The following is a 27,149-nucleotide window of genomic DNA, read 5'->3' on the forward strand; positions in this document are numbered from 1 at the left end:
GTTGGTTGCTTAAATCATTAGTCTAACATAGTGGCGTGCGCACTTTTCCTCGTTGTAGAGCGGTTCTTCAGGCTTAGTCGACGATTGAGGTACGCTGGAGGGCGATGGCGAGTCAGCTTCTATAGTACTACTACAAAGACCCCACTCCGCTATACAATCTGTGTCCAATGACATTCTCATTGTCGTCTCATCGTCCACATCCATCAGCATGGCACGAACCCACCTGTTGCTGTCCTGGCAGTGAGGCGCGTTCTTTTGTCAGTTCAGAAGTTGCATCATATCCCATGCACGGTTACAGCGATATAGGCAGCCAAATCATGGCAGACTGCGAGAGCAGGCCAACAGCGAGTCTGGCGATCATCCTTTCCCTTTATGCCATTTAGATCTAGGCGGTCAGATACTACAACTTCTTAACATCCTTGAGCTGGCATCGCCTCAGCGAACCATCTGATCTATTGCAGCGAAGACCACAAATGGACAAATAGGTATCTGGCCACCCGCCCCCACCTGGAGCGGGGCGACTGGAATACGATTGCCGCCGGCCCAGATCCTTTGACGCTAAGAGTGCAAAGAAGTGAGTTTCTGACCCGTCGTGCAGTGAGAGGGAGCGATCATGATACACTCAGATTGTGATAATAGATCTATTTTATTGCCCGTCGACGTGGCAGTGCAGCTATCCCGGCACGGCTATTGTTTGTATTTACATGCATTTACATCGACGATTTTACGTCAAGAGTCTATCGCCATCCAGCGCCATCCCAGCCAAGCCATATCTACCATTTGGCAGCTGGGCACCTGTTAGACTGATCACAGGGACTCCTGGATTTCTTGATGTGATGACCAATGAGTGGCTCACAAGCCCACGCGATCGGCTGATGAAAATTCAAACTCTCATAGCAGTACTTAATTCGAACTCAACAACTTCCCACTCACAACCACCACCATGAAGGTTCGTAACCACCCGTTGCAACGATGTTTTGTCAACGTTCAAACCCCAACTCAATAGATTCTCACGCAAGAAGAAGCTGATGAGTGCGTCACAATGCGTTTGCCGGCCACAAGCTTGCAAGCGCACGTCACTTTCAACAGGGTCGCTCATCTCATCCTATTTGCTTGTTTACAGGCATTACAGGGTCGTACTTAGAGGAGGCGCAGAAGGCTTCGTGTACTCCTCACTCGTAGCCTTTCCACTTTCGTACTACCTTCACAGAGCATGGCCTGTAAGCGCCTTTCATCGGACTTCAACTCTAGCCCTTATATTTATTAAATCCTTCCCTCCAATACCCACCGGATAACCCATCAATCATCACCCACCCCACTGATGAATCAAATAACTCGTTCATTCTAAAACGCCGGGAATGCGCGTGGACTCAGTACTATCGCAACCTTCCTCTCTCCCTCAAAGCCCTGGGTGTTGTGATACTCACAATCCCCGCTTCAGTCATCAAAGCCGAAGTCGATGGCAACGCCTGGGAACGTTCCCGCTGGAGAGACGCTGGTGCTCTAGAGATCGACGAACTCCAAAAACGCGAACAGCAACGCATCGCGAACCTGGGTGGGAAACAACGATGGTTGCATTGGGCAGCTCAGAGGAAGTACAGCATTGTTGGGGCCAGTTGGGCATTGAGCATGGCAATTGCATTTGGACTCGTTATGAGAAATCCGTAAGTTAATCCATACCTGTGCTTTGACTGGGCATATAGCGTCATAGTGGAAATTGATAGTATATACCTTACTCTTCTTCCATAGATATCAAACATTCCCGCAGAAACTTGTCCAAGCTCGTATGTGGGCACAAGGCCTCACCGTTGGCGTCCTCCTTGCCACTGCAGGTCTATCCACCTCAAACGCCCCACGCCACATGTCAGTTGACCATTCCTGGGCATTCATGGTGGGTGTTCCGCGACTTTATTATTTCACCTCTTAGCCGTCTGCTTACATGCATGCATCACTCATACAAGCTCGAAAAGCAAAGGATGGAAAAAGAGGAACAAGAAAAGAAGCTCCGAATTCCGGCGAACGGCCCTGATGTCCCCAATAAGTAGTCAATGCTGAGGTGCAAAAAATGACATGTACAAATTGGGCGTCTGGTCGACTTTCCGAGGTTTTTGTTTTCCGGCGCCAGTGTATTCTATAATTGTTGTCGATGCGTTTTCTCTGTATGCAGCCTTACATCCCCCCTCCTGGATTTTTTTAACGTAAAGCAAACGCGAATCAAAAATGTGGTTGTATATGTGCCCTGGGTCGGGAAGCGGACTCGGCTCAAGTGGGGCCAGCAGCGAATGCAACCGCACAAGGCCAGTGGTGCGACCTGTAACCGTTCCCGTAACTAGGCTGAGGGTGGGGTGCCAGATGGTGCTGAAATAGATGATCAGCACACGGTCGAGCCAGTCCAAAGGTATCTTGGTTAGAGCGAGTGGCACTGCCTGCGCGCACTGTCAAACATGTGATGAAAGCGTCGAGCAACCAGAGGCCTCATTGACACATGTAACGTTGAAATCTGGCATTGCGCACTGTCAATCATTGTTGAAATATTTGTAACAGGTCCAGCTCGCCGTCGCGTGCATCTGTGCGTGAGCAGAAGTATGTGAGCTTGAGACCGTGACACTTGCAACAATAAACTGGACTTTGTGAGTCGGCAAGGTTGGCGAAGAATGTAATCATTCCATGAATAGATTAGCCTCATTCCAGCCCAGATGTTGGTTGTCCGGTATCGATGAGTTGGAAGATCGGTCCCCAGCACCAGGGTCATCACCCGGCGCTCAGACAACCCCTTCTTAGGCATGGTAAGACTGGTTTTACAACACTCCAAGAGCAAACCCTCCTATCTGCATTGTGGAAGCCAGAGTGCACATTGGATGCGGTAAGTCCAGAAGTGCACAGAGAGCAGGCACGGAGCGGGTAAACTGGCGTAGGCACGCGCTAATAAAATGCAAGTAACCACGCAAAGGACCAGTGAAAACTGAACTGGGCAGCGTACGTAGGTTACAGGGCTGGAGGCGACTTAAGTACCAGCCAAGCAATACAGCGCAAGCGCGAAGGCAATCAGAGCAGATGGAAGGACAGAGTGCTTTGTCCCATCCACAGATGCAACTTGAACCATAATGCAGCCCAGACCCGGGGAGGGTGTCATCCTCAGCGCTGCCGGGTAATTCCCAGCAACGAATCCGGCCCACTCCGGCCCATCACTGACTTTGGCAGCGAGTATTCCAAGAAAGGAAACAAGAGTAGATCTAGCTATACGCCGCATCAACAAACGTGAATCACGGTTGGCCTCAGCGTACGCTACGATCCCAAAAATTCTAATACAGAAAAATTTGCAGGACCCGCTACGGGATAGCGGGTATATAGCATTTTTATTAGAATTCTTACGTTTGTTGATGGCGACGCTCATGATCTACGCTTGTTTCCTTTCTTAAATAGTCGCTGCCAAAGTCAGTGCGCATTCATGGCACCTGGCTATAAAAGCAGGAATTTTTGGGTCCTTACGACTTTTCCTCAGTTCACGTACAATGGGACTGAGCGATATAACTCGCTAGTCCTCCATTTCGTCTTATAATTTTTGTGCAAGTTAACGAACATGTATAGTCTATGAGGGGTTATCGGACGTGATGCACCGAAAGACCACAAGTCGCACTGGTCATTTCCCGTGTAATTGGGAATGGTACAAATCTGGAGCAAAGTGATCCACAACTGGATGGATGTCTAGATACCGGGATTATCATAGTTAACTGCAGAGAGTGTCTGCAAGAGACGCATAAAATTAGCAACCCAGGCTCGTGCACAACTCGAGACACCAATATTGATAGTTCACGCACCACATTTCTTGACTCAGAAACAGCGAAGGTGACGCCCCCCGGATCTGACGTGAGATAGATCTCTGGCCAACATGATCCCACACGGCTGATAGCTTTAGCTTATCTGTGTGGAAGTATCCCAAGTGAGTGTCGCCGTGCAATGTGGATAGAGAGGCCCTTCACCGCTAGGGCATGAATCCCTGAAGGAGACACTCACTATGATTAGTATCCACCCATTCGGGTGTGATATTGTTAGTTGAAGGATCGTAGAGCCAAAATCTCGTCTCGTAGCTCAGTCCAGGAACGGAGGCTGCACCACCAGATTGAGGGCCGTCACCGGAATTAGCTGCACCCGACGTCCAAGGGAAATTGATGGAATTAGATCGAGCTGGATGAGTGCTCAAGGATCGACGTACTTTGCACTGAACTCCCCAGAAAAACAGTGATCGCGTTTAACGCACCGAGTTTAATATTCGGATCGACGAGACCTGCCAAATAGGGACGGGCACTCAGAGGTTTCGCGCTCTGGAGAATTGCGTTTGGAAAACAAACTCAATGGAAGAAAAGACAACGCACCAAGCCATTCTCACTCTTGAAGCTCACGGGAGTGACACCATCTTGATAGAATGTGGTCGAGAAAGTATCGGCGTCGGTCGCCTTACTAACTACCATGTACCTATCAATCAAGAGACAGGCAGGTGTCAATTCAGATGCGACATAACTGAAGAAAGCGGACGAAACACCCACCGATCAGCACTACCATCGGTCGGCCGGAGGTATCCAGGATTTCCACCAAGGGGGTCTGCACCAAGGGGGTTTTCACCAGGGACGAGATTTACTTGAATTCTGCCGGTCCAGGCCGTTGTGCCGCTGACCTGTGCCCTTTTGGCAGCTAGAGACCAAACCGCATTACAGTCACACCATACATCTTCGTGCTACGCGTCAATGAAGGTGGCTGCAGACTTACTGTCAGATCGTGAAATATTCACATTAAATCTCCGAACTGGCGGTAAAGGGGGCAAGCCCCTCGCGAGTCGCTTCGCGTTCGTTCCCCCGTACACAGGGTCCCGAAGCTGAGGTGCAGGGCGGCGTAACACCTGCCGTTGGGGAAAAGGGAAGGCGAAGACGGATGCAGTGAAGAGGAGAAGCAAACAAAGGGCAACGCGCCTGAACATGTTGGAAAACCCCGCCGTAGCTTGAGGGCGGACGAGTGACCAGGCCAAGCCCTTAAATGAGGAATCCAAGGTAATCTAAAGAAATTTGAAAAATCTTGATGGCGAAATATTAAATATTGATCTCGCTTATCCCTCCATATTTGCGCCAGTGGGCACGCACGTATCGACATTATCAGTATAGTTGTGCGGTGCACAGAATTGCAGCACGTTGCGCGTCTAGAAATTCGAGGTACGACCATTATTCGGGTGTTATGTTCGTCGAAAAGGAAACGTGGGCGTGGGCGGAAACCGCTGTACCAAAGGTGAACATGGGACATACATAGTGAGGATATATTGCATGAGAAAGCAGCTGGTTCGACCCGCCAGATGTCCACGCGGTACATCTAACTGGTGACATTTTTGGGCCCTAGTGATTGAAAGACAGCAACGGTTGACGTCGTGAAGCCATGATATGTCTTAGCCATTTTTTCGATTATGTACTCATCTTAGCTATGTGTTCCCAGCGTATTGCTTGATCTGCGCTGGTTAATTCACTTACATATATCACGTCAGTCCTTTGCACTCATAATTCTTTCGAACCGACACTAGCGCTGGACAACGATAGGATGCAGCCAAGTGGAGTTGTCCGAATTATATTGTCAATGCCATATTGTCATATTGTCATATTGTTCGCTTATGGCTCTAGCCTCCATCATCTCCATCTCTTCTCCACCATATGAATAATGATTCCTGTACTGGCAACACATGGATTGAGGACGATCTACTTATATTGTCCTATGCTCAGTGCATATGTCCCTCGCATCAATTTGATTGACCTCTTGAAAGTACTACTACACTGATTTGTGGTCGATAATCCAACAAGAGCCACAGCTGCTTTCTGCTTTGGCCTTGTCAGTCTAGAGATGTCACCGGTTCGAATAGGAGCTACATAATTGAACATGCCGACTCGCTGGCAGGGCCGGGGGGCGTTTCGCTTGCTTTCAACACCCGGCGCTTTATGCGGTTAAACGGTCTCCTTCCGAAGTGTCGAGGACTGCAAAGACTTGTGGCACCACTTGCAGAACCCCCAAAGTATCGGTCTATGGACATCAATCTGACTTCGGATCTGGTACAGAGCAAAAAAAGGAAATTGATCCACAGCGGCTGATCTTGTCGAGCTGCACCACCATACAAGTAGCACTATTTGTTCATGCTCCCGCTCGTGGGCACAGTACTGTTTGATTCAAGGAGTTATTGTATTACGTAACTCCACTCACCCGATACATAACTGTGTTGTTTCGGATAACGCTCTCGCTCTTGTGGAGGCTATTTGTATTTTACCTGTTTTTCTCCGCAACAGTTCAGATACGCTCTCAGACGGGGTATGGTACTCTGCAGTTGAACACCCCGGGGAATACGACACTGAGCGGCTGAATGCTGACGTTATTAAATCGACACGCGCAATGCACAATCCCTGCTGTTCGCATGTTCAGAATCCCAAATAGAGGTTGCGAGCTTTGTCGCCACTTTCTGTCTCGTGCTTTAGTTTCTCCCACGATTTCATCCCATGACTGTCCCTTCTGGCTTACCACCTTTCGAATGTGTCCCATAGACTCTCGGATGCGGACGGATGTTAGGTCAGACCGCACGAACGGCTTTTTTTGCGTTCTGAGGACTCAAAAGGAAAGCCCAGGATTTATTCGGATCGTGATCGAATCGTTGAATTGGACTGTTCTAAAATTTACATATCACTGAACAGTAGTGCGTGAAGCTTCACCCCCAAGCTTCCCGCTTGGCCCTCCTCTCTCCAGCAGTAGATCTTAGCTACAACGTTGGCAGCGCGTGCCTTTCTGCCTCCTCTCAGTTGTGTTTGGATTCCCGCAGTTTCCCTTGCGTTCTCTCTTCGTCCGCGCCCGACCATGGCAAATGGATGGTGCCTCCTTTGTTGTCAGGATTTCAGCGAATTAGGGCGATGGACCCGTACACGTGTTGGACGGTCCACACACGTTATCTGCACCTCAATGGAAGACGAATATTTTTGATATCGTTGGGGATGACGGGAAGTCTCCCAAATTCACTGTCGTTCAGGTGGGCATCCGTAATTTGGGAACGGTTTCCTTGTTTTTTTTTTTTCGCTCTTCCCTCTGTTGATCTTCTTTCACAATAGATCAAGTCGTCTCCGTCGGCAGCCCAAAAAAGGCAATATATGATATGCCAACCTGGTATGTTACTACTAGCCATATGGAAATTTGCTGTTGTTGTTCCGTGCTTTCACCCCCCTCTTCTAGCTCGTACATTTATGATCTTGCTGCTGGCATCTACGATTTATCGGGCTGTTCCATTCCGGGAACGTACCGCATTTCTTTGAAGCCTACTACCTAGCAATTTGTTCAACATGGTGGGAAGCGTGTCGACGAGGATCCTTGGGAATGGTAACTATTTCGGCTAACGTCGACCGTCGCATCCTCGGGATTTTTCAAAGCATGCAAAAAGCATTTTGTCTCATCGTTCAGGCGCAAAGAGCTCAAGTCAATGTATTTGCCGCGGTTGCTTACGACCACAGTCCCGATTGCCCAGCTATATGCTCAAAACCCATAGAACTACCCGACCCGTCACGTACCACACCGCGGTATGGGGCACAGTTTGGGGCTTGGACAACAACGATTGCCTACGGGGTATGGCACTTGCGAAAAGGAATCCCGACGATGCCACAATGCTGAGTCTTCATTTTTTGTCGACTCGTTGCGTTTTAATCGTTATGTGCAGTTCCGCTGCTCCATGATGGCATGAGTATTTTGCTGAGGATTCCCCTCATTTGAACTGAAATCGGTTCATTGTCGTTGGTCAAATTTGTGTCCGCAAATTGCCGTTATTTCATATCGTGCCGGTGCAAGTGTCAACAATCACCCCTTTTTTGCCTTATGCTACCGCATTGCAGCCCCATGGTCGGGGAATGTTGACCGCTGCTGTTTCCAAATATTTAAAGTTTACAAGATTCGTCGCTTTATGTCGACCGTCGCGGATGCGTGCAACGTGGTCAGAGGATGGACAGCATTGATAAAGGGGAACACAGCATACGTAGATGTGATATGGCTATGGGCGGCTGTGTTCTGATCGTCTATGTTCCATTATGGTGATAAAAGGTTAACTTCGGGCCTCACCCGCTGTGGCATTGGTCATCACCAGTGCCAGCCAGTACCAGCTTCCACATGCTCTCGTTTCCATGCTTTGCCTCATACCTGAGTCGTTCCTCTTCCCTATCATTTTGGCTTCCAGGGACTTCCACCATTCGTATAAATAGCCGGCTGCACTTCCTTGTGCTTTGACTCTTTCCTCATTGTTGTGACAACTAACATGCTCTTTGGCGGCTTTTGGACTATCCTCTCGCTCGTTGCTGCAGTCAGGGCTGTAGCGGACCCTCCTCTTCATCTTACCATCCGGACGCCTGACGAACTTTACGATGCCACTGCACTCGTCGCGACGGTCAGGTTGAAAAACGTTGGAAATAGAACGTTGCGGCTGCTGAATGATCCTTACTCCGTCCTGACACCACATTGGGAAACGAACATTTGGGATATCCGGAACGGACATGGAGGTGTCCCAGAGTTCAATGGCGTCCAGGTGTGCTTACTTTTGATCTACCCAGCTGATGGGGGGTTGCTCCACTACTGGCCAATCCTCGCTGAGTAGCAATCGCACCGTTCCGTATTACTTTTAGGTGAAATGGTCGCCGGCTCTCGCAGCGGCTGCACAACAATATACTGTTCTCGTTCCAGGCGAATCGAGGACATACACACACAAGTTAGGCGAGAAAATGTACAATTTTTCAAGGTTGGGAGCCCCAAGAACGTACACCGTCTTGCTTGGCGGTTCTTCTCGATCTTTTATTCACGTCCCAGACAATGGCGTTGGTGACAAGTTGAATCTGGAGACTGTCACGTCCAAGGTGGAAGTACTGGGCACTCCTTCCACCATCATTCTCGGAAGGACGGTCCCACCTGTGAATACTCTTCGGTCGCCACGTTTGTCCAAGAGGATTAACACATTTCAGAGGTGCGAGCTGTGTGGGATTTGCCTCGCATATGATTCGCTAATCTTGATATTTAAAAATTCGTGGGTTCCAGCTGCAATGCTGATCAAGTGGTCAATATCTCTCGGGCGGTTTTCGTTGCACAGCAGCTTGTCAACGAGTCGTATCACTATTTGACTTTTCACGCGACAAATTGTTCATATCCTCGCTATGAAACGTGGTTTGGGAGCTGGACAAAGCAACGTGCCGATACTGTCACATCACACTACAACGTATTTCCTTCACTGGCGTCTTCCTATCGCTTGATGTTTTGGGCTAACATGGACCTTCGACATGTTTAGCATATCCGTAATGGCCAGCTGTTCAGCGATACGTATAATTGTTCCTGCGACGATCCGGGAATCTATGCATATGTCTACCCTACTGAGTTTGGGACAATTTATCTTTGCTCAGCGTTTTGGTCGGCTCCTATTCAAGGAACGGATTCCAAGGCGGGGACACTGATCCATGAGTGCGTCACCCCTACCTCACCCTGATATCCTTAGGACTTCTTCAAACCTATTTAGGTCAAGCCACTTCATCGATAATGGAGGTACACAGGATTTCGTTTACGGACAAGATGGTTGCAAGGCGCTTGCTATACAGAATCCATTAAATGCAACAAATAATGCTGAGTAAGTTTTCTTCCCCTGGTCTTCTCCTTGCTGATTTCGGGGCAGTTCGCATGAATATTTTGCAGAGAACAACCCTTATTTGAATTGAGTATCATGTTTTACACTACGATCCTTTTATCGAGATTCCGCCACACTCTGCCTCCAAGGACGCTCAGATTATATACAAGCCCCTCACCTGATTTCTGCATTGGCCTGTTTATTCCCAATTCTTGCTGATTACTCTTTGCATTCCCTCCCACGTCATTTCCTATGTGATAAATGCGTCCGATTTATTCGTTGTATTGTAGATACAGAATTTTTAACCATTACAAGCGAGATGCCCTCATAGTTCGGCCGAATCGCTGACATTAGCATTATCCTGTATCTCGATACAGTCTGAAACGCATCAGCATTGTTGTCATATCAACCTATAGTATTACCGCCGCGACCGAAACCGGCAGCGACTCTTGTAAATTTGAGTTGCATCGTTGAATCGCATACGATTCGATTAGCCAGACATCCCAAGTCCGGTCTCGAACGCCAACTTCCCAACTGAAGATCTCAGCTTTGCTATGATATGACATTGCCCTAGTCGGATGTGGATCATACAGTATGCAGGATCCCAGCCTCTACTCAAGCAGAATCATACAGATGGAAGTGAAGTCGGTCAAGTTCGTTCATTATGCTAGGCCTTGTGGCTGGTTCGACATTTGCGAGACTCCTTGGTTCGACCAGATTCACGGATCTTCACTGAGGCTCATTCACTCACGAACTGACGCCCCACTGGCATTGTCGAGTCCACCGAGGCCATCCAGTTCCTCACGGAAGCATCGTCATGGAAGTTGATGATGCGTCCTCGCCTGCCCTAGAAGTGTATGTTAGTCCAACTCGTCTTTCCCCTCTTCATGAATCATATACGATGGGCATACCACCTGAATGGGTAACGAACAGCATCGACACCATGGGGTCCGGCCATCAGAAAGCAGTAGAAAAGTGCCTAGTGCCGAACGCACGGAACAAAGCTAAGTATGTGTGACGGGAAAGAGGAAAGGAGCACCGTAACGGGGACGGGGACAATGAGGCGATGAGGATGCAAACCGCCCCAAGAGGCGAAGTGGATCGCATGTCCTTGTTACGTTCAGCTCTCCGGCTCTATGATGATGATCTTCAGACTGCATGGGAGAAATTCCATCAGTGGTGTGTAAATTTGTGCACTCTGTGAAAAATCTGTGAGTAGATACTGGGGTACCCTAAATCGTAAAGGGAAAGAGGTGATGCGGTCAAAGGGGTTATCTAAATATCTAACCCTCTTCCAGTATGTTATTCTGATATTGCTTGGTGCCATGGTAAACACCCTGCTGAGACCAACGGATCTCCCTGGGAGCTCTTCCAGTAGGGGCCGGTCCAATCCTTCAATGTGGCCACCACATGCAGTTGAGTGGCTAGGTTATCGTGAGAAAACAGCGTTGAAGCCTATCGAAATCCCACGAAAACTAGAAACTCGCCTAAGGCACCTCCTCGAGCGCTCTAAACGGGGTGTGGATGCTGTCGGCGAAACTGGCTCTGAGCTCCAAGAATCCGTGAGTCAAGGAAGTTACGACAGACGGCTAAAACGCTATTGCTAAAACGAGGAGAACTATTGCTCACGGAATTATAGGACTCTCCGCATCAGCAAGCTTTCAATCGGGTCATGGTGGACTGTCATCCCAATGACCAGCACGCTGAATGCATCGTTTGATACGTTTTGGTGCCCGGATCTCTGCAAATCGGGTACGATTAAGATGATGACGTTCGGTTGTGTCTCACAAGGGCTTCTCAAAGTCTCCGTCCAAAAGGACTCCGATCCCCGGAAAATTCGATAGGGATAAGTACTGTAACATTATATATAGTCTTCTTTCCTCCTCCAAAATCCTCCGTCAGAGGGCTGATGCCATCGCGGAGACCAGTGCTTCTGCAAAGAGATGGGCGCCAGATGACCCAAGTCCTCCAATACTTTGTGTGGGGTCCCGAAACGCTCATGAGATCCAAATGGAAGTTAACTTCCCTCGAGGGTGCGACTTCTCGCCCATAGAGCACAACGATCCCCATAGCATCCGAGCCATAGCGTTGTAAAGGTACCGCGGTGGAGTGCTGTTAAAGTTGGAAGAGCTTCTCCCTGGAGGATGGGATGCTGTGGAACAATTAATCTGAGGCTTAGATTCACGTTACCAGCATCTATTGCAATAGAATTCGAGGTAATTCAATGACGACCGGGTATTTCAGTAAACTCTTAGTCCATGAACGCCGACGGTGATGAACAGCTAAAATCTCTTATAGAGGCCCTTAACGTATCTGGTCGTGAGCTTGTCTCAGGGGAGATTGAAGGTGATTCGGGTTTCTAGTATTGCCAAAAAAACATCACAGTTCGAAGTTCGTTCACAGCTTTACAGTCCATTTACGGAGCAGATGCAATAACATTGCATGCTGACTCTGAAATTGATCACTCATCTTCGCTTCGATATAATGTTCTCTTGACGTGAGATACAATGCTTTTCTTGGGTGTTTCCTTTTGTTCTAAGTATGTTGTTCGTACTGTTCAACCTAATCCATACCTTGACAGCCTTGAACCAACTTATGAGGATGTTTCGTTTCGAATTTGTGTCTCCATTCCTCCCCGATACCCGGAAGAGTGTCCACCTCAACTTCAGCTCCTTTCTCGTTATATCGGTAGCTTTGGGGTCGATACAGATTTGTTCGGTATCGTCACTCGTGCCTTCATTTCTACCGCTGGGGTTCCTTGGTCTCCTGGAGATGTGTCAGTCTTCGATGGATTGGAGAGCGTTAAAAACATTATATATGGATGGTACGAAACTCGTCTTAGCGAAGCGAAAGTTGTCCAGCTCGCCCGAGAGGACCAAGTTGGGGAACGTTCTCACTCTCAGAGTGGCGAGGTGCCTGGAAATTTGGTTACTGGATCAGGACCTTTAGCCCCCCACGCCGTTTCCCAACTCCCGCCTGGAGTTGAAATTGTAGAAAGCCCACCTATCCAGGACCGGGGTTCGGTCTTCGTTGCTCGAGTTTGTCGGATTGATCGTCCATCTCAAGTGAGAACTCGTTAACATCGATGCCTGCGTGTTTTCTTCCCTGAATGCCATCGTAGGTGCCATTGATTGTTGAGAATATAAGGTCGGATCGTCGGATCGCCCGTGCTGCCCATCCGACTATCCATGCGTGGAGGTGCACGGATAATGGTGTCCTCCACCAAGATAATGACGATGACGGGGAAACGGCAGCTGGGGGCAGATTAGCACATCTGTTGCAAATTCTTGTAAGGATATGTTCCCTTGATTGTGTAAAACTATGCTCACATCGATCGTACCTTTTAGGAGGTTGACCATGTGTTGGTAGTTGTGACTAGACATTTTGGTGGTGTTCTCTTGGGAGCCGACCGGTGCGTACGTGACGAGAATGAGTGTTGTCCCTTCCAAGCTAACTTTGGTGCTACACTCAGCTTCAAACATATAAATCAGTGCGCTCGTGACGCTCTAGAGCTTGGTGGATTTGTGGCTGATGAAAAGCAACCACGAAGAAGCCGCAAACCGGCGAAAAAACGAGCATAGAGACGTCCACCTTGTCGACTCGGGCTACAACTCAAGGGAATAGTTTAGATGTCGAGTTAAATGGATTAGGCTTTGGCTTTTCTGATGCACGGCCAAGAGTGCTGCCATGCTGCTAAAAAAATCTCAAATTGGAGACCAGAGGCTTCGGAAACGCACAACGTGCACCCACTGGATTGCTTGCGCTACTCTATTGCTCGAGGAGCGCGCCGAAATCAGTGGCAACACGATCGTCTTAGTGATGTGTGCTGCTTCGCAAATCACGAGGCAATAATGCTTCCACGCAACATAGTGGAAGCTTGACAGAACAATGGACGCCTCTGCACCATCTGATCGATCCACACCTGGTGGACGAGTTCAGTCCTTAGTTATTCTGCCCCACCAGATCCTTTGGTGGCGTTCTCTTGGGAGCTGACTGGTGTGTATGCGATGAGGATGAGTGTTAGCCCGCTCGAGCTTACTGTGGTGCTAGGCTCAACTCCAAACATACAAATCAGTGCAGGGCTTGGTGAATTTTTTAGCCGATGACAAGCAACCACGGAGAAACTGCAAACCGGCAAAAAAGAAGAGCATAGTGACGTCTGCCTTGCTGAGTCAGGCTACAACTCGAGGGAACGGTTTGGAGATTAGAGCCTAGCTGTTCTGATGCACAGCCAAAAGTGCTGCCATGCTGCTAAAAGAATCTCGAATTAGAGATTGGAGGCTTCAGAAACGCACAAAGTGGACCCACTAAATTGCATGTGCTTCTTTAGTGCTCGAGGGGTGCGCCCATATTGGTAGCAGCAGGATCGTCTCAGCGATGCATGCTGCTTCGCGAATGGCGACGCGATAACGCCTCTGCAGCATCTAAGAAGACGTCGCGGATCGATCCACGCCCGGTGAACGAGTTCAGTCCTTAATCATTTCTCCCCGGTTCCATTTGACCATGATGTGGCCTGCTTTAGACCTTCTCTCTCGGGTACAAGCCACACGGACTAAGCAGCGGAATGCTTTGATAATATTACCTCCGATACTCTGACACTCTGCTTCCGCCAACTGCTTGAGCTTGGGAGATCAGTCGGCTGCATCAGAGTTACTTGGAGTGCTTCCGGATGGACAAGAGACGCCTAGTTTTAGTGACATATTGAAAGGGTGACATACGCACGTGTGCTGGGGGCGTTCCTCTTCAATATTTCCATTAGCAGCTTCCTGGTTCCGCTTTTGTCTTTGTTTCGGGTGATGAAGGATGGAAGAAATCGCTGATACTCCTCTTTCGGTTGTTTTCGCTCCTCTGTTAGGAGGGCCCGCTCCACCCGCAAACCTGAACAGCAACACGTCCTTCCATTTCCTATGACAAAGATGAAGGTAATGCTTGCAATCGAATTTTTCACTCCCAGGAACGATGCGCCTCAGATGATAGATATACGAAAGGACACAATTATCTGCGCCTCACCTATATGGATCACGATCAAGATTGCAGAAATCGAGGTCACGGTATTGAGGCGTCAGGAGAATTCTTTTGTCTTGCGGCCAGTGCGCGTCGCGTGCCTGCAGAACCTAGTCCGGTTCAACAACTGGATTATACTTTTACGCCTCTCCATGGTATGCATGTCTATCGCAGTGCGGCAGCAGTAGTATCCGGTGCGCCGTTCATGGGAGCTCAATCTCAGCGACAACGAGGTGGAGCCTGTTATCCGCCTCACCACCCGCCCCACCACATGTACAAACTAGATTGCAGCATGAATTACGACGTTTCTGCTAGGTCGGACAAATGATCACTGTGGTGACCACGCACTCTCAAATACTCATAAAGTTTAGGAGTCGCTCTCCCAATTCTGCCCTAATATCCCAATTAAGTGTATCTGAGATACACATTTGATGAGGCTCTGTGTGATGTCCATGCTGGGTGCTAAATCTGGGTGTTTTGTTCGAAACAAAGAACATGTGTGTGCTCTGCATGTTGAATATATATATAGACATGTATATATATATAGCAATGAAACTGGCGATTGCAACAAATAACTGCCACGCGGTATACAGGTGGGGTAGGCCATGTAGCACAGCTGTGTGATCAGAGAAAATCGTTTAGCGAGCAATATACACATTGCATATATACAGAATAATGGTAAAAGCAAGGGTATGGAAGAGTGGTATACACAATGAGAGGAAAAGGAAAAGTCCGTTCTATGGGCGTCACATAATGATACAACCTGGCTGACGATCCTCCTTGTCCTTGTCCTTCTTCTTTTTCTTTCGCGATCGGATAGTCGGTTTAGTCGGCGGCGACGATGTGGGGTTGGGATTCGCGGAAGGGGGTTGTCGCGGCACGGGTGCTGCGGTTGTTGGGGCATTTGGACCTCTGGGGAATGCAGGTCCACGGAGCTGCGGCGGCAAACCATCCACGGGTCCCGCCTTCCGACATTGTCGGATGAGTTCGCAGAACGACTCATCCACAGAGACGGCCAACTTGGCACTCGTCTCGATAAAGCCGCACCTCCACTCCCGAGCCAGCCGCTCACCCTCCTCCGTCGTAACCACACGTTCGTCTTGAATGTCGATCTTGTTGCCAATGATGACGATCCCGGGGCGGGCAAATCTCTGCCCCAGGGAAGCTGCCGACCTTGGCGGTTGCTTGCCATCTATGATGGCCTTGTAGAATTCGTGCAGTCGATTAAACGACTTGCGCGATGCGACGGAGTAGACCAGCATGAACCCCTGGCCCTCGCTGGAAGAGATGAGAGAAAGGTCGGTGATGAATGAAGTCGAGGGCAAGCTCACCGAACCCATTGATCACGGAGGGTCGCGTACTCATCTGAGATACGACTCAAATTAGCAGCCGCGGCAGGTCGATACGAACAGTGGTGATCACATACCTTGCCCTGCCGTATCTATTATCTCTAAAAAGGCCTGTCTGTTATCGACGAGAATCGTTTTCCGATATGAGTCTTCGATTGTCGGATCATACGACTATGACAAGGAATGATCAGAATCCTCTCATCTCATAGTGAAAGCGTCCCACCTCTGTCAACGGAAAATGGGGTGAGCCAAACACACGCACTCTAAATATCAGGGATGGACTCACCAATGAAAGCGTTCATCGAAAACTTTGGACAGTAAAGAAGCAAGTAAGCACTGGTCCACCGTGATGCTAGAAATGATCCCTACTTGGACGGCAAGAGCAGTCTTGCCAACAGCCCCCTCACCGAGAATCGTAAGGCGCCATTGGTCCATACCGGGTGCCGAAGTAACGAGAGATTGTTCAGGATCCCGCGGCATAGCAATAAAATTTTGGAGAATCGAAAGACAGGCGTAATTGTTTATTGGTGTTAATATGAATGGGGGTATTTAACTTGCGGAAGAACAGGCGTTGTTCGACGTTGATGAGAAAAAAAAACAAACACAGGCGATTCGAGAGTGCTTTAAGGCTATTTCCGTGGTCATGTGACCACATTCTTGGGAATACTCATAGTTATTGCTGGGCATTACAAGGGCGTTACGCAAGGCACGGCGATTGAATGAAGAAGGATAAAAGAAAATAATAATATTCTAGATGCCGAAAGTGTCAGAATCGCGATCCCGGAAGTGAGAGGAGAGACTTGGGAAATGGAAGGGCCTTAGCCTCAGTGACTCAGGTGGAGCACTGTGCCCTTACTTAATGTCCTGGGGATTACTAATTTCGGAACAGGCAGAGAGTCTCAGTTTGGGGTATCATATCCCTTCAGCTCCGGACCTCCGATCTTGACTCCGGAACTCCGCGCGATATCACCTCGGACTCCAGTTCCCGACCTCCTCCAACCCCCCCCCCCACCTCTCCTCCATTGAGTATTGACATCGCTCCTGTCCCGACTATAACGGGGTGCGAGGACTCCTTGGAAAATAATCTTCAGATTGACCAGAGTAACTGTAAAAGCCGACGATGATAATATCTCGAGGGAATTCATAATGTTATACGTCCTCTCCCTACCAAGTGTTTGGCCTTTTTTCCACTCATTAGTTGTACCTCCTCCTTTTCAAAATTGCACGCGTCTATTCAGATCAACAGTTTTGTGTTTGTTTACTCCATTTGTTGAATTCGATTCCGATGGCTTTGCTCTTAGAGAATATTTTGGTTCACTCGTTTCTGATCCGTTCGCAACGCCCATTTGCGCGCATGTCCCTGGAACCAAAGATCTGTACAGATGCTTTGAATTGGTGCGCTTCAGCTTCAAGTATGGTACAACAAAGTCGATGTGGTGTCAAATGTTACAAGAATTGTCTGGAATATCACGGCAAGACGCTCGCCCAACACGACTACTGATGAATCAATTATGCAAAGTGGCTCGAACTTGCCCCTTGGATGCACCCCTGAGAACGAATCATATTATCCTTTCTGCTCTTGCCGAATGGAAGACATAACAGACACCCACCGTGTATCGTTCTTCCCATCATATCCCTTTGGAAGGCCCTCACCAGGCTTCGCCTTCCCTAATTCTAGAAGCTTCTTAACTGCCTCGTCTTGATTCGTCGTCCCGAAGACGCTGTCAAGTTGCTGCTTGGAAGCTCTCCCTAGATACCCTTGATTCCCTTGCTCACTGGAGAAGATGTCAAACGCTGATCAAATAAAAGAATGTAATGAATTTCGATGGAAGTGAATCCAAGTGAGAGGGGTTAACGCACAGTCGACGATCCTCGACAAGGGAATCGAGCTTAATTGAGGGCCAGAGATTAGCTGCGAGATAGGAGGCATTCTGTAGAAGAACATCAATCGATGCTTACGTATCACCTAAATGAGGGATGGAAAGGGATTGTTGGACTAGATGAATGTTAACAATGCATCTTTGACTGACCGCCTTTCTTCCACTTGTTATACTATATCAAACATCCACACGAAGCAAGTGAAAACATCAGCCAACTTGTCTCATTTCTTGGAACACCGCCCAGGGCCGTAACTTACCTCCTCGTCATTCACAATGATGATGAACTCTTCCGTCGACTGGGTATCAGGCTTGTATACAACCTTGGTAAAGACTTGCTTTTCGCGATTCCCAGTCATGATGAATTCGAAGGGATTTCGTGTTTCTGGAAAAGCGTTCGGTTGTAGAAGCGGAGCGGGTGAGCACGAGACTTGTTGGGGGCCCACTGACGTCACTCCGCGGAATAAGCCGTTTCCCAAATTCATTTATTATCGTTGGCCTGTCAACCTTGACAGGTGAATGTTTGTGGAGTGGAAGCAGAGTCTTGGATGGCCACAGTTATCGAATCGCAACTTTCGGAAAGGAAAAATTATAGGCTACTTTTATCCTCTAGGCAGACGCTATTAAATGCTTCTACTCCCTGAATTTCACAACATAAAAATACGAGAACCTCACAAAAGCCCAGAGCAACCCGATTGAACAATATACACTCGTCAGCATGAGCGGTAGGAATTCTAACTGCCCATTCCCGCCGGAGACAACCTCAGCACGATCGCACGTCGTCTTGAAGGGGTTAGAATCCACCACAACACATGTTTGAGCAGTGGGAAAGGCAGATGAAGATGACGGACGACGAGAAGTCAGAAAAGGGAAGAGTACGACAAAAGCTTGAAGAGGCACGAAGCCCGCAAGATAGAGGTTCTCCATGCGTTCTACGACAGCGGTTATTAATGTATTTGGAAACCTGAAGGAAAACATTTTTTTTAAAGATTTAATTCGAAGGAAAGGAAGAGACACATAACGCACTCATAGGCGCGCTTCTGAAGCATCCCATAAACGATGCAGCACCACCCCGTCGAATATATTACTTTGATGATTGATTCTAGACATGGAGACGGTCAGCGAAAACCCTAATCCAAGCGAAGGGAGACATCTACCTGAAGGTTTGAAGATTAACGGGAAAAGCGAGTATATTCCTGCAGCAGAGGCAATCATGAACACTCGGAGGTGCAGTCCACTGTCAGCAGCCATCAGACTGTACATGGGGGGGATATGAGTGAGGACACAATTCCCCGGAATATTCGAATGTACCTCAAGGGAACGAGCACAAGCAGGATCGCCTTCTCATGTACATGCCATCCAAACATGAATGATGCCCATCCGCAAAGCGTCAAAGCGGTCAAAAAGCTCTTGTGCGTTGGCGTTCTCCATAATTTAACGAGATATATCTGGAAGGGCAAACATTAAACAGGATAGAATCATCCAAACGTAACTACCTACTGCCTGGAACAGGATTGTGAGGGTGAATGTATGAATGGGCACGACGTTGGGAAGAATGGCGAAAACGGTGTCCCCAACCAAGCCTCGACTAGACGATGCCACGCCTGGTTCGTACACATTCACGTCCTTCCCAGCCCAACGCACGTCTGTTTCAAATGAACGTGCGTCGAATGCCCCATCAATTTGTAATGCTTACACTTCAAAAGGATCCTATCCGCTGCAGTGACGAGAGCCCAAACGTTTGGCGCCCAATACGCATGGTTGAGGCCTCGAGTGAACGGAAATAATCGTGAGAAGATTTGTACGATCTGTGCCCCTCCGTTCTTAAGCAAGAAGAAAGGACCAAAGGATGCAACAAAAACAGCCAAGACGGTGTTCGCGAGGGAAAGGAAAGAGTTAGAGATGAAATCGCCGCCGGGTGTCATACAATGGAATCGAAACAGATATATGAAATAGGCAGGCTAAAACAAGAGTGGGCGGTCAACCGTTAATGGACAACTAAGTGAACTCACAGAAAGATACATGTAGATATGTTTAAAGTTTAGCAGGACAGCAAACAAAATGCCACTCTCCAGATGCTTCCCCTGGGTTGAGGACGCACATGTCAATCCATTTTCATCATGAAAAAAAAAACAGATGAGAGCTCGCACCTCGCTTGCCATTATGATAGACCAGACAAGGATCCCAAACAAAAATCCGTTATATTGAAAATGGATATGATCCACAATGAAGAAACCAGGGTGAAGAAAGAGAGAGGCCGCAATAACACGTCCAATGGACGGATCCACACTTTTTCGGGCAATTCTGAAGTGGAGAAATTTGCTTGAGCGCCTAAGGCTCGGAACGCACATCTTAGTACACGAACCTGAGCAGAGCGGCACACAAAACTAACTCGGTGACAATGACAGTAGATCTTTGATAGTACACCACAGAGGTAGCATCGTAATTGAGATTTAAGAGCTGCACTATTGATGGGTCGATAAGACGAGCGGGCAAGGATAGCAGGAATTCGAAATAGGCAAAGAATGGAGGGTAATCCAAAGCTATTTCGTGGCACCATCCCATCAGTCCCGTGCCTAGACAGTCTAAATCAGAGTCCAACGTACTCCATTCAGAGGTGGTCTTCATGTGCGAAGAGGATTAGCACGGTGGGGGTTCCTACAAGCGGAGAGCTCACATCGAAGTACCATTTTGACATGGGGAGGGAATAAGTTATAGCCATCCAATTCCGATGGACTTCGAAGTCTGTCGAATGACTGTGCAGAACAACGAGGGGCTAAGGAACACAATTTCCCAGGACACGCTTCTACTGACTATGCAGGGAATAATAGAACTTTCAAGACTGTGGAGAAAACAAGAAGATCTCTTTCCCATGTAAGTAACCATCCTGTCTCTTGTCTTGGCTTCTTTCCAATTGGAAATTGTGTTTTGGACCTCGAGGGCGACGTCGGAAATCGCAGTTCGCTGGCACGCTTGTCTAGCAAAGGTACAGAGGATTCCCGTAGCCGGGACATCGTCGCTGGAAGAGCACAGTCTAATAGGTTGCGTAGAGGCAAGATTCCACAGATAGATGGTGGGGCAATGGCAGTCACGCTGGCTGTTGGATGCTTGGCCTTGGTGGCTGTACACTGACGCACAAGTTCGTGGTCCAACAACTTCACGATGAGCGAGAGAACAGTGGCCCCATCATTAGTAGACAAGGGAACTGAAGGGTGTGCCTCATCTCCAAAATGCCCTCGTTGGTGCGGCCAATGCTGATCACTCATTCGATTTCCATCCAATCCAGAGGTGGCGCGTTGGCGAAATTGCTAACTTTCGCCATTTCACTCGCAGTCGTGCCAATATGTAGCTACTTTATGTCCTTGACCTACGTATGGAGAGGTAATGCAGCACCTCTCTCTTCTTATCATTTTGTCACCTCATGGAGCTCGCAACTATCAGGGAATGCAAACTACGCCGCTATAACTGCAATTGTCATGGCCAACGTAGTCTTAGTTTCTTACATCATTGTTTCCATCCTGGAGGACAAAGGGGAACCCACTCCACTGAGAGGAATCCCTCCTCAAGTACCAGAATCGAAGAAGTCCCAATGACGGTCCTCAAAAATTTCCTCTCTCAGTACATTGAACTCTATGTGGGGCCATACTCGTTTGCGGCAAACACTTCTCATTGCACCTTTAATATTATCGGGCCCTGTAATGTCCCCCTGTTTGTGAGGGGACTTTCCTTCTACTTAACCCAACGGAGCTTTTCTTTCGCGTGTTATAGCCTCTCTTCTACTCCCTACGGCTTGAGTGCTCCTAACAATCCAGCCGTATCTCCTGCATGGCACCTCCCTATCCTAATGTACGATACTTACTACTTTCTCTGGAATGCAGGGCGCAGTGTCATCCTATCAGTGATCGTCCAGCCCTGAATGCCCGCGATTGGCCCGCAGTTCTTTGCCCAGAGCCGCTAACCAATTACGATGAGTAGCTAGCCCGCGCCACGCCTTTGTGCCATGAGTAATGTGGCTTTGGTCACGGACTTCCACCCATGATGGCCCCCCTTCCACGTGTAGAAAATCTACACCAGTTACGCGCAACAAAATTACTGTATGTGATCATTCGAACAAAAATTGCACAATAAAAAATTCTGGGCAAGAAAAAGAAGAAGAATCCATACATGTGCAACTCCAGAGGGAAAAAAAGCCGTAGCCACAGCTTATGCCAGTCAAGAAGAATGTATTGGTAATCCTGGCGAGCCACACGCCAAAAAAAAAACGTTAACAAGAGATCCCATCCCTCCAAGAAAAAAAAAGTGGAAAGTGCTACGAAGGAAATGCGAGGACAGGTGATAGGAAACCGTACGAACCAGTCGAATCCGAAAATGACATGTGAAGAACTCGACAGGAAGTGGCGGAAGGAAGAACAAGCGTGTAGGTTTCCAGAAAGTGTTGAAGAAAAGTTTGTGAGAGTCATGGTGTGGTAGCGCCCCAACAAACAAGAGACAAAAAAGATCCCAAGTGCTTGCTTTTTGAAAAAAAGAAGAATAGGGAGAACGGATCCGATAAACGAGAATAACAGCAGAAACCGCACGAAGGGAAACCAAAAAAAGATTGTTTGATGAAGTGGGGGGTAATGCAACAGAGCGAAGACGAAAAGATCTTGGTACGTCTCTTCTCCGTCGCACTACCTCTCGAACTTGAAGAGATGAGATATGTAGGATAATATACATGAAGAAAATTGGGTGCCTTTTTTTTTCTGGTTGACGAGTCGGCTCGAAAGGTCGAAGATTGTCCGTCCATCGGAAAGAAACACAAAAAAGTAACATCATGAGACAGCGAAGTTGGTTCTGAATCGTTGAATCGTTGGGTGGCTGCAAACGTGTGAGTGGCTCTATGCGAAGATAAAAGGAAAGGATGTTTCGTCCAGTGGGCGGATGAGCGGATTTTTGACTCCGGACCTAAGCGGAGGCGGCCAACTTAGATACTGGATGCGACATTAACATTTGATTTTTTTTGGGGGGGCCGCTCCACCTAAAAAACGATGGGTGTTTTTTTTTTTCCAAGTGGCGTCGGATCATAACACGGCTCCATGGCTCTGTGGCATTTCACGCCCAGACATTTTCATGCTCGCATTATTCAACCTAGGAGTGACAGAGGCAGTCAGGGGCAAGGGCCGCTCGGTTGTGGTGGCGGGAGTGGGAGTAGAAGGATCAGGAGGCATCGCAATGCGTGAAATCGTGTGTCCGCGAAGACGATTCCGATTCGTAGGGATGGGGAGAAGGGAAGGCACTGATGTGACGGCAGACGCAGGAGTACTATGACGCACACGTGGAGTCTTGGGAAGTTCGAGATCTAATAGCCGTTCTTCTTCGTTCGCATCAAATGTAAGCGGAGGAGACGGTGGGGACGTGATCTCAGTAGTTGAAGGTGGCACGCTAGGAGTAGCAGGAGAATTATCCACATTGGGATAACACCGAGATGAAGGGGAGGGTAGTTCTTTCGAAGCAGTAGTAGCCAGGCTCGAACGACAAGCAGATTCGGAGCTAAACGAGCTCTCCGCGGTAGAATATGAGGAAGATGCTGAGGAAGTCGAGCGAGAGTGATAATACTTCATGGAAGTAGAAGATTTGGCAGACAGAGGAGCGAGTGAACTTTGGTACGGATAGTTAGGGATAACAAAGCTATAGCTAGAGGCGGCAGAAGGTGGAGGTGAGGGAAATACCTGATCACCAACAACTTGGGGGTGTGTACTACAATCGGTAGTAGACAACTTAAAGGGAGATTTAGGAGGATGGATGAAAGAAGGGGGAACTGGGAACTGGGATAGTGAAAAGATACTGTCAACTCTCGAGGTATTCCTCCTAGGGTCAGACATAACGCTATTGTTGACTGTCCCCCCACTCCCATAGACCACCACATCATCCTCTCCGAAATTCAACCCATTGGATGAAGTTGCGCTCAAGTTAAGAGGAGCAGGAACACGCCTCATCTCCATCTTCGCGAAATTCCCGGCTGTCAACGTCTGAGAGGAAGAGGTTGTACACGTTGATGAAGGTCTCGGACGCTGCGTAATCTCCTCCAACGCTATCACAAGTGGCGTCCGCTCGCCGTTCGTGGCGACAGGGGGCAGAGGAAGTGGCCTAAAACTCAACACCGAATGCGGAGGTGACGAAGATTCCACATGAACACGAACTCCGGCTCCGGGCCCTTGTGAATGCACATCCTTATTTGGAACAGTGGGTAAAGCACCATTCGGAGATAGCCCACCGGGCCTTCTCGACTCCCTTATCCTTGCTGCTTCCTTCGAAGTCTTCTGCTGATCTTCCGTGATCCCTACCAAATCCAGATCCTCTTTAATTTCCATCAAAAACCCCTTCCAAACTCCATCCAGCTCAGGAACGGACCGCTTCCTGGAAAGTGAAGACCGCAAACTAGACAAACTCGCTGTGCTCGCTGTACTCGCTGTACTCGCTGTACTCCCTTTACGCTGCATTTGGGGGCCGGCAGGACGAGAGTTTGTAGTCGAAGGCGACGCTGTCGCAATCTGCTCCTCTGCTTGTTGCTGCTGCTGCTGCTGCTGAATGGAAAGCATAGCATCGCGAAGAAGAAGGGACTGGTACGATTCCCTAGTTCTCAAAGAGCGCTGAGCAAATGAGAAAGTGGTAACGGCGGAACTAGCGGAAGGCGGGGGACCATTTAGTTCCAACGAGGATTTCAGCGAAGACGCCCCAGATAGAAAAGTCGAGGAAGCAGACTTTGGAGTTTTAAAAGATGCCCGTTGTAAACTATGAGTGGGAGAGGGTAACGATGGCGTCAACTGATAAAGACTCGCAACAGGCGACGACGTTGATTTCGAAGCAGACGACGGACCACCAAGGTTGGAAACGGACCGGAACGCAGGTCCGACAGGTGGAGGACCGGGCAATTCCACTGAAGGAAGTTTCCCCTGATTATCATTCTCGAAGGCGTCAAAGAATGATTTCCCAGCTTCGGGTCCAGAAGGTCCCATTTGCCACGCGAAACCACCGCCGTACGCGCCATCCTTCTCCTTCGTCAACATGCGTGCGTTCGACGGTAGCTCAGGCACGGGAACAGTACCCGACCGTTCCCTGACCGCCTCAGCGGGGACAGCTGTGTTCGTCGGTCCAACGCTCCTCGCTCTGCGTCTTCCCACGGACCCTCTTTCCCCATCCGTACCAGAACCGACAGCACTTGCGACGGCCGTCACACGTGAAGACTCCTGGTCAGACTGTACGATCAGAGCAGCGCCAGGTCCCTCCTTCCCCTTTTCCTTGGACTTATCCTTCAACGACCGACTGCTCTTCGAATGCCAAAGCGAATGGAAGCTCCTCCTAGAGCCCAAAGGTGTTGAAGACACGCCTTTCGAGCCAATCGCAGGAGGGGCGGTATCTGAGAGGGGTGATATGGGCTTAGGCGTCGTTCCTTCAAGTCCGGGACCATAGCCAGTGTCACTACCAAAGCCAATATCTTCACTTCCTCTCAACTGTCCTGATATCCCGGAGCGCACAGATGGAGTGGCGGAGGAAGCGGAGAACGGATCCCAATCACTCGATGACACATCTGTTTCAGTCCCTTGGACGCGAACGGACGGTACAGGTGGAGCAGGCGAGCCTTTCTTTTTCTTGGAGTCCTCCCGAGGGGACAGAAGAACAGAGACGGCTCGTCGAGCGATACTCGGCTTAGGAGACTTTGTGTTAGAGTTGCGCTAACGCATCGTCACAAGCATTAGCAATAATCATCGAGGGATAAACGAATAGAGCTGTGCGACTAACCTTGGGAGAATTGGAAAACGTCAGAAAAGGCTTCATAGGGGATCCGAAAGATGACGATTCAGACCCTGTGATAGACTCTACAGGCGTCGGAACCTGGTCTTCCAAACCTGCCTGAACGCTCAACTTGGACAGTTTGCTCGCTGGCTTCCTTGGGGATAAGGAACGCCTGAAGGATGATGGCAAGCTAACACTAGAACGAGGGCCAAAAGCCTGCAGCAGTGCATTCGACGGTACAGAAGGTGGGGCTCTGGGCGATTCAAAAAGACCAGGATCGCTCTCATCCCGATTGTATATGACTTCATACTCGAATTCCGAATGGACGTCATCCGCATACGTACTTGTAGGGCTCGGCGTATCAAGACTTAAAGGAAGGGAGGGTCTTCTACTCCATGGACTGGAATCAGGACTCGTGAGAAGGGTGCCACGGGACGAGTAAGCCGATGTAGATGTAGTGGCAGATGGAGACATCGCCATTGGCCGTGAAATTGCAGACGTAGCAGAAGACGTTGTAGATGCAGATGCAGACGGAGTGAGAGCGGGGACAAGATTGGCCGGTGGAGGAGGGAAGAGAGGTGGTCCGGAGAGTATAGCATCGTTGTCCAGTCCACTGTCAGATACTAACCTGTCTCGACGAGGAGAAAGCTTCCGCCGGGGAAGTCGAGAATGTAGATAGTCAGTATCGAGATGGACTATCGTCCCTCCTACACCAGGAGAGAGCGAAGAGAGATGATGGAAATCTCCAAGCTCCCTCCCACTGCTCGCTCTGGCCTTCTTTTTTGACGAGGATGATCCGCCACTAAGAAGCGAGGAAAAAGCCTTCATACCGTTGCAGCTACGATCACCACAGCTACTGTCGTCGATTCTGCTCCCAGAAGCAACGCTTTGAGAGCAAGATAATGGGGTTGCGAATCACGCCCTCCGCGCGTCAGCTGTCGTTCCGCCGTCGTGAAGAAAAGATAGATCGTGGAGAGGGGGAAAGAGTGTGGGTCCACGACGCCTAAATAAGTACAAGTGGATGTCTATTGTAGAACGAACACGTCAAGACGATGAGAAGACCATGTCTGAAAAAAGAAAGGAATGAAACTGAAACGGAGCTCACGCCTTTTTTGCGGAAGAATGGGACCAAAAGCAGCCGAGTAGGAGGAGGGCGTGTTGGAATGGAAGAGGAGGTACGTTGAGGTTTATGAGGGAAGAAAGAAAAGCGCAGACGTATATTACGATACAGAAGGCTGATATCTCAGTGAAAGATATGAGTTAATTTTGTCAAACGAGCCCATATTGCTGGAAATTCAGAGGATCCGGCTCGGTCCGGAAGCAAGTTGTCTTAACGCGGGGAACCCTGTCGAACAGTCACAATGCGTGAGAAATGAATCAGAAATAAATAAATAAATAAATTTCACGCATTCGGGGGCTGCCTCGTGTAGAGTCCTCAATACCGATAAAGAGACCCTCATCCAGGGTATGCTCAGCCACAACTAGTAGGCATCT

General features: G+C 48.9%; 10 protein-coding genes across 10 annotated transcripts; 4 read left to right on the top strand and 6 right to left on the bottom strand.

Annotated features, from left to right (window-relative positions):
- The first annotated feature begins 736 nt into the window (after nt 1–736).
- On the top strand, nt 737–2,125 carry EI90DRAFT_2470282 (uncharacterized protein). Its single transcript, XM_039053076.1, has 7 exons — nt 737–833; nt 901–949; nt 1,007–1,032; nt 1,124–1,220; nt 1,375–1,664; nt 1,750–1,895; nt 1,962–2,125. Exons 2-7 carry the CDS (start codon nt 944–946, stop codon nt 2,027–2,029), a joined length of 633 nt encoding a protein of 210 aa, XP_038921073.1. The 5' UTR covers nt 737–833; nt 901–943; the 3' UTR covers nt 2,030–2,125.
- Nucleotides 2,126–3,504: 1,379 nt separating this feature from the next.
- On the bottom strand, nt 3,505–5,359 carry EI90DRAFT_3151731 (uncharacterized protein). Its single transcript, XM_039065739.1, has 8 exons — nt 5,292–5,359; nt 4,765–5,188; nt 4,545–4,689; nt 4,374–4,473; nt 4,214–4,322; nt 4,015–4,143; nt 3,819–3,921; nt 3,505–3,744 (listed from the first exon to the last, which is right to left on the bottom strand). Coding segments are annotated over exons 2-8 (795 nt in total). The 5' UTR covers nt 4,973–5,188; nt 5,292–5,359; the 3' UTR covers nt 3,505–3,743.
- A 2,629-nt stretch (nt 5,360–7,988) lies between these two features.
- EI90DRAFT_2470387 (uncharacterized protein) lies at nt 7,989–9,995 on the top strand. The gene is made up of 6 exons (XM_039053077.1): nt 7,989–8,572; nt 8,670–9,004; nt 9,076–9,253; nt 9,323–9,492; nt 9,548–9,655; nt 9,701–9,995. The coding sequence occupies exons 1-6, from the start codon at nt 8,306–8,308 to the stop codon at nt 9,741–9,743; spliced, it is 1,101 nt and encodes a 366-aa protein (XP_038921075.1). The 5' UTR covers nt 7,989–8,305; the 3' UTR covers nt 9,744–9,995.
- A 1,915-nt stretch (nt 9,996–11,910) lies between these two features.
- EI90DRAFT_3144297 (ribosomal protein S5 domain 2-type protein) lies at nt 11,911–13,233 on the top strand (the record flags this gene model as incomplete). Its single annotated transcript, XM_039065127.1, has 6 exons — nt 11,911–11,961; nt 12,016–12,149; nt 12,234–12,717; nt 12,774–12,941; nt 13,000–13,064; nt 13,125–13,233. 6 exons carry the CDS (start codon nt 11,911–11,913, stop codon nt 13,231–13,233), a joined length of 1,011 nt encoding a protein of 336 aa, XP_038921076.1.
- Nucleotides 13,234–15,337: 2,104 nt separating this feature from the next.
- Nucleotides 15,338–16,448, bottom strand: EI90DRAFT_3040808 (ras family-domain-containing protein). The gene is made up of 5 exons (XM_039059043.1): nt 16,375–16,448; nt 16,292–16,313; nt 16,083–16,178; nt 15,988–16,021; nt 15,338–15,934 (listed from the first exon to the last, which is right to left on the bottom strand). The coding sequence occupies exons 1-5, from the start codon at nt 16,438–16,440 to the stop codon at nt 15,403–15,405; spliced, it is 750 nt and encodes a 249-aa protein (XP_038921077.1). The 5' UTR covers nt 16,441–16,448; the 3' UTR covers nt 15,338–15,402.
- Nucleotides 16,449–17,329: 881 nt separating this feature from the next.
- EI90DRAFT_2470546 (ribosome maturation protein) lies at nt 17,330–18,458 on the bottom strand. Its single transcript, XM_039053078.1, has 6 exons — nt 18,143–18,458; nt 18,036–18,057; nt 17,965–17,971; nt 17,866–17,894; nt 17,616–17,799; nt 17,330–17,553 (listed from the first exon to the last, which is right to left on the bottom strand). Exons 1-6 carry the CDS (start codon nt 18,365–18,367, stop codon nt 17,511–17,513), a joined length of 510 nt encoding a protein of 169 aa, XP_038921078.1. The 5' UTR covers nt 18,368–18,458; the 3' UTR covers nt 17,330–17,510.
- A 57-nt stretch (nt 18,459–18,515) lies between these two features.
- EI90DRAFT_2967690 (glycosyltransferase family 57 protein) lies at nt 18,516–21,001 on the bottom strand (the record flags this gene model as incomplete). The annotated part of the gene is made up of 12 exons (XM_039055605.1): nt 20,697–21,001; nt 20,560–20,638; nt 20,248–20,504; nt 20,033–20,186; nt 19,895–19,966; nt 19,579–19,843; nt 19,383–19,528; nt 19,194–19,330; nt 19,040–19,137; nt 18,909–18,984; nt 18,690–18,846; nt 18,516–18,644 (listed from the first exon to the last, which is right to left on the bottom strand). The coding sequence occupies exons 1-12, from the start codon at nt 20,894–20,896 to the stop codon at nt 18,516–18,518; spliced, it is 1,770 nt and encodes a 589-aa protein (XP_038921079.1). The 5' UTR covers nt 20,897–21,001.
- A 168-nt stretch (nt 21,002–21,169) lies between these two features.
- Nucleotides 21,170–21,433, top strand: EI90DRAFT_2877107 (uncharacterized protein; the record flags this gene model as incomplete). The annotated part of the gene is made up of 2 exons (XM_039053893.1): nt 21,170–21,263; nt 21,324–21,433. Coding segments are annotated over 2 exons (204 nt in total), but the record flags the coding sequence as incomplete, so codon positions are not given.
- A 399-nt stretch (nt 21,434–21,832) lies between these two features.
- Nucleotides 21,833–22,820, bottom strand: EI90DRAFT_2471024 (uncharacterized protein). The gene has a single exon (XM_039053079.1). The coding sequence runs from the start codon at nt 22,695–22,697 to the stop codon at nt 22,095–22,097; it is 603 nt and encodes a 200-aa protein (XP_038921081.1). The 5' UTR covers nt 22,698–22,820; the 3' UTR covers nt 21,833–22,094.
- EI90DRAFT_3279525 (uncharacterized protein) lies at nt 22,597–26,272 on the bottom strand. The gene is made up of 2 exons (XM_039066684.1): nt 25,662–26,272; nt 22,597–25,594 (listed from the first exon to the last, which is right to left on the bottom strand). The coding sequence occupies exons 1-2, from the start codon at nt 26,133–26,135 to the stop codon at nt 22,943–22,945; spliced, it is 3,126 nt and encodes a 1,041-aa protein (XP_038921082.1). The 5' UTR covers nt 26,136–26,272; the 3' UTR covers nt 22,597–22,942.
- Nucleotides 26,273–27,149: the final 877 nt, after the last annotated feature.

This window comes from Cantharellus anzutake (assembly GCF_015039405.1).
Source record: "Cantharellus anzutake strain C23 chromosome Unknown EI90scaffold_7, whole genome shotgun sequence".
Classification (NCBI taxonomy): domain Eukaryota; kingdom Fungi; phylum Basidiomycota; class Agaricomycetes; order Cantharellales; family Hydnaceae; genus Cantharellus; species Cantharellus anzutake.

Excerpts from the sequence above, each read along its gene's own strand:
- EI90DRAFT_2470546 (XM_039053078.1), bottom strand. The coding sequence starts at position 18,367 with ATGAATTTGGGAAACGGCTTATTCCGCGGAGTGACGTCAGTGGGCCCC. Across the intron at positions 17,800-17,865 it reads CTTGTCGAGGATCGTCGACT|CGTTTGACATCTTCTCCAGT; the intron begins GTGCGTTAACCC and ends TTATTTGATCAG. Across the intron at positions 17,554-17,615 it reads GATGGGAAGAACGATACACG|GGGTGCATCCAAGGGGCAAG; the intron begins GTGGGTGTCTGT and ends ATTCGTTCTCAG.
- EI90DRAFT_3279525 (XM_039066684.1), bottom strand. The coding sequence starts at position 26,135 with ATGGCGATGTCTCCATCTGCCACTACATCTACATCGGCTTACTCGTCC. Across the intron at positions 25,595-25,661 it reads CGTTTTCCAATTCTCCCAAG|CGCAACTCTAACACAAAGTC; the intron begins GTTAGTCGCACA and ends ACGATGCGTTAG.
- EI90DRAFT_3151731 (XM_039065739.1), bottom strand. The coding sequence starts at position 4,972 with ATGTTCAGGCGCGTTGCCCTTTGTTTGCTTCTCCTCTTCACTGCATCC. Across the intron at positions 4,323-4,373 it reads TCAAGAGTGAGAATGGCTTG|AGCGCGAAACCTCTGAGTGC; the intron begins GTGCGTTGTCTT and ends GCAATTCTCCAG. Across the intron at positions 3,922-4,014 it reads ATGGGTGGATACTAATCATA|ATAAGCTAAAGCTATCAGCC; the intron begins GTGAGTGTCTCC and ends ACTTCCACACAG.
- EI90DRAFT_2470387 (XM_039053077.1), top strand. The coding sequence starts at position 8,306 with ATGCTCTTTGGCGGCTTTTGGACTATCCTCTCGCTCGTTGCTGCAGTC. Across the intron at positions 9,005-9,075 it reads AGGATTAACACATTTCAGAG|CTGCAATGCTGATCAAGTGG; the intron begins GTGCGAGCTGTG and ends CGTGGGTTCCAG. Across the intron at positions 9,493-9,547 it reads GCGGGGACACTGATCCATGA|GTCAAGCCACTTCATCGATA; the intron begins GTGCGTCACCCC and ends AAACCTATTTAG.
- EI90DRAFT_2470282 (XM_039053076.1), top strand. Across the intron at positions 1,221-1,374 it reads ACCTTCACAGAGCATGGCCT|TACTATCGCAACCTTCCTCT; the intron begins GTAAGCGCCTTT and ends GCGTGGACTCAG. Across the intron at positions 1,896-1,961 it reads TTCCTGGGCATTCATGGTGG|CTCGAAAAGCAAAGGATGGA; the intron begins GTGTTCCGCGAC and ends CACTCATACAAG.
- EI90DRAFT_2471024 (XM_039053079.1), bottom strand. The coding sequence starts at position 22,697 with ATGATGTTACTTTTTTGTGTTTCTTTCCGATGGACGGACAATCTTCGA.
- EI90DRAFT_3040808 (XM_039059043.1), bottom strand. The coding sequence starts at position 16,440 with ATGGACCAATGGCGCCTTACGATTCTCGGTGAGGGGGCTGTTGGCAAG. Across the intron at positions 16,179-16,291 it reads TTCGATGAACGCTTTCATTG|AGTCGTATGATCCGACAATC; the intron begins GTGAGTCCATCC and ends ATTCCTTGTCAT. Across the intron at positions 16,022-16,082 it reads AATAGATACGGCAGGGCAAG|ATGAGTACGCGACCCTCCGT; the intron begins GTATGTGATCAC and ends GTCGTATCTCAG.